Below are 3,706 nucleotides of genomic sequence, written 5' to 3' on the forward strand. Positions count from 1 at the left end.
GCGCCAACCAGTGAAGGTATATCGCGGCTACTAGAAATGCATGGAGAATGCGGTTTCGTTGGCATGTTGGGGAGCCTTGATTGTATGCACTGGGAATGGAAGAGCTGTCCGACGGCATGGGCAGGACAGTACACTGGGAAAGAGGAGAAGTCTACCATCGTGCTGGAAGCTGTGGTGTCTCGTGATCTGTGGTTCTGGCACGCATTTTTTGGCATGCCTGGATCGCATAATGACATCAGCGTGCTAGACCGTTCCAACCTCTTTTCGGATCTTGCAAACGCAAGACTCATACGACATGGGATACTACCTGGTAGATGGTACGTGATATGCTTGCAAGCATATCGTTTTCCGAACGGCGTCTAGTGGCTAATACTTGACTCAGCGTGGGCTGTACTTGTGCAGACCATTGCTGTCCTTAGAGATAAAAAGGAAAAACACTTCGCTAGATTGCAGGAAGCTGCCAGAAAAGATGTCGAGCGCGGCTTTGGAGTGTTGCAATCGAGGTGGGCAATAATAAAAGGACCAGCACGATTCTGGAGTCCGGACGATTTAACTAAAATCGTAACAGCATGTATCATACTCACCAATATGATCGTTGAAGATGAGCGCTGACAACTTACCAAACGACTACGAAGGATCATCGCAGGTTACTGCATCTTGTGAAAATGGGAATGATTTTGCTGGCTATGTCCTCTCGGACCAAAACAATTCAAAGCACCGAACAGCATTATAAATTGCGCAACGATTTGGTTGAGCACTTGTGGCAGCTAGAAGGTTCCTCTTAAGCTAAACTCTAATCGAAATATTACTGTTGACAAATCTCCTTTTCAAGCTCAGTCAAAATTTGTTCTTGCTTAAAAACGGTAATAAAATTTATAAATTACAAACATGGCTAAAACATGAACGCATAGGCGGGAACCCGGGGTCCCGGTGGGCCCCGGTACTCCCAAAACAACCGGTATCCAACATGGATGTTTGTCATACTGATCATAAATGTACCAATTTCTAACCTCCTGTCGGCTTGATTGGTTTGGAAAAGAGCTGGAGGATCAACGGTTGGCTCGCCTTCATCTGGGGCTTCTTTTTCTATGGACGGCCAGGTGCTCGCTTGGCCGATGTAGGAGCGGATGTGGGGATGCTTCGTCCTCTTGGTGCACTGCGGCATTTATTATGGACTCCGGCACCTAAGGATAGTAGTGAAGGTGTTGCTTGGGTATTGAGAAATACTTAGCGGAGAGGGATTTGATCTTTTTATCAGACAGCACCTGTGTCTCGTGACGTGGAAGCTGTACGCGTTTAGTGGATGCTTCCCAGATAGTTGTAATACCCGGGCCGAATAGCTCAGCCAAAAACGCTTTTCGAATCGAGGTAAGGGTGCTCTGCTTAACCATTGAGAAGGTAGCAGAATCTTCATCAGGTGTGTTGACTGTCTTGCGTGCAGTACATATTCATTCGTCAATTTCAAACAAGTAGTTTGATGTGTAACCTGCAGGAGGATCAGTAAAATATTACGCCGGCAAATGCCCCATCCTGTGTAAAACGGGCGCATAGGGTCGGTGTGGTCTAGAAAAACACCTTCCACACTCTTAACCTTGTTATCTTCACTGACAAGATCAGACGGTGTGTACAAATTGGTTTTGCGCACAGCCCGGCGGCACCAGGAAATCACTCTGTCTGCAATGTTGTGTGAATGTCCAGGAAGTAAAAAAAACACAATACCACTTTCTGGTATGGGAATACCACAGACAGCATAGCAAAAAACACCATGACAACCTTCGACTTATTTTGGCCAACGCAGTTGTCGAGTATGCTGAGGCAAATTTCAGACTGGGGCAAGCCATTTATTGCATTAGTTTGCAGCGTTGATAAGTGGTAAGCAGTCTCAAACTACAGAGGGCATCTGCATTCTTGCCTTGGGCACGTTCATCATAAAAGTAAACATGATTGCGGTTGCTGGTAATGTCAGCGACGACAAAATTCTGGATAATTAAGTTACTATTGAAGTAGTCCGCTGAAGGACGAGAGCTACCATAGTGAGGCGTAGAAATTCCACTTCCATAGTCTTCGGCTTGTATCTGTACACGCGGGTGTTGGTTTAATTGCGGTAGTTCATCCCTAGATACTCGGCCATCACTTAAATCGCTGTCGTCCGCGTCGACAGTGTCAGGAATGATCGTCGTAGGCAAATTTTGGTCCGGGGCATGCAATACAGCAAATCCTTTTACAAACGTCGAAACAAAACGCCTCTGTGCAATAGCTTCATCAAGATGGGTACGTTTCTCCAAAATGACGCTGTTTTTCTCATCCTCTGTTATGTCTGTCTGTTGCAAGATGATGTCCAGACGAACACAGCAATCACACACGTCCTCCTTAGTGCGCGTCAAGCGTTCACCAGGATAAAAAAATGAACGTACTGAGTAACTCCTCTCATAGCTCATGGTACGTATATCTGGGTCAGCTCGCGTTACTTCATCACAATAGCGTTCGTGTAGCAGCTTCCAGGTCACCTTAGGCTCAGTAAAATACTGACGTGGGCGACGATGAGGGCAAGGAAAGCCGTCCTCTAAAATCCATGTCAAACAGTGAGCTTTCAATCCAAACCTCCGGATCAAATGCATGCGACGGTTTCTTAGGTGGTCGACGAGTGTGCAGAACTTCAACTCCAGATTTTATTGTCTTTCGAAGTCGTGCAATTTGGCTGCCGCCAACAGGAATTATTGGCTTTATTTCACGCTCAGATAAGTTTTGTTGCAGGAGGTTCGAAACTACACCTTCAGACTGTTCCCACTCCCTCCCACCGTATTTTGTTTCCCAGGAATCTCAATCCGTTCTTATCTGCGTCACTACATCTTCTCCGAGCTTTTCGATAGCTCGCAGACGCGCGGCTTCACTCCTGCCAGGACCTTTCTGTCGTTTACGGGTCGGAATTGTCGATTGTGCCCCCCCCTCCACGTCTCTGCATACTGGTTCCTACTACTGTTGGAGACGTGCAGGTGGAAATGAGAGCTCGCCACCTCCATGCGTAGGTTTCAATCTGCAGCTCCAAAAATAAAATAAATAATTATGGAAATTGTCGGTATCATTTGCGGGAACTCACATGTATAATACACGGCCATTAAAACATGGACTGTACAATTTCCAATTAAAAACATACCATACAAAGTGGAAACACACAGTACACAGGAGGACGCGTAAAATGTCCACAGTACTATGAGGTCAATCCACAGAGATAGTATTAATCCACAGATCTGTGAGCCCAGTAAATAACACACTATACTAATCCATAGCTGAATTGACAAATCCACTAGAAGATCAATCAATCCACCAAATGTCAGGTAATCAAACAAACTAAATTTTAGCCAACCAGTGGCCAATTACAAACCTCCGGAGATTGGCCGACACGCATCCAATCAAAATCTGCGGTAGGAAACGTCAAGACCAGCCACCGTCTCTACGCGCAGCACTCGTAAGCCCATAGTGAGTAGCTAGACGAAATCCTCTCCCTACCGTACGGACGCTAAAACTACGTAATTATTGTATTTTGTTTGCTTGATTGCTAACAATGTATCTGACACAGCCGCTTTAACAAATGGGAAAGCCACTCCCGTGGGCTATGCTGTATCGGCAGGTGTCGGAGGTGGAAAGCGAGCGTATTGTGGAGAACATGAAGCACGCGAAGAAACACAAAGTCACTGTCAGCAACAGA

The 3,706-nt window shown here is 46.0% G+C and overlaps 1 protein-coding gene across 1 annotated transcript; it reads right to left on the reverse strand.

Annotated features, from left to right (window-relative positions):
- Positions 1-2,262: 2,262 nt before the first annotated feature.
- PITG_03183 (uncharacterized protein) lies at positions 2,263-2,962 on the reverse strand (the record flags this gene model as incomplete). The annotated part of the gene is made up of 5 exons (XM_002906223.1): positions 2,263-2,279; positions 2,345-2,587; positions 2,643-2,778; positions 2,880-2,890; positions 2,953-2,962. The coding sequence occupies 5 exons, from the start codon at positions 2,960-2,962 to the stop codon at positions 2,263-2,265; spliced, it is 417 nt and encodes a 138-aa protein (XP_002906269.1).
- Between the last annotated feature and the right edge of the window lie 744 nt (positions 2,963-3,706).

The sequence above is a fragment of the Phytophthora infestans genome, genomic scaffold, assembly GCF_000142945.1.
Source record: "Phytophthora infestans T30-4 supercont1.4 genomic scaffold, whole genome shotgun sequence".
Lineage (NCBI taxonomy): Eukaryota > Oomycota > Peronosporomycetes > Peronosporales > Peronosporaceae > Phytophthora > Phytophthora infestans.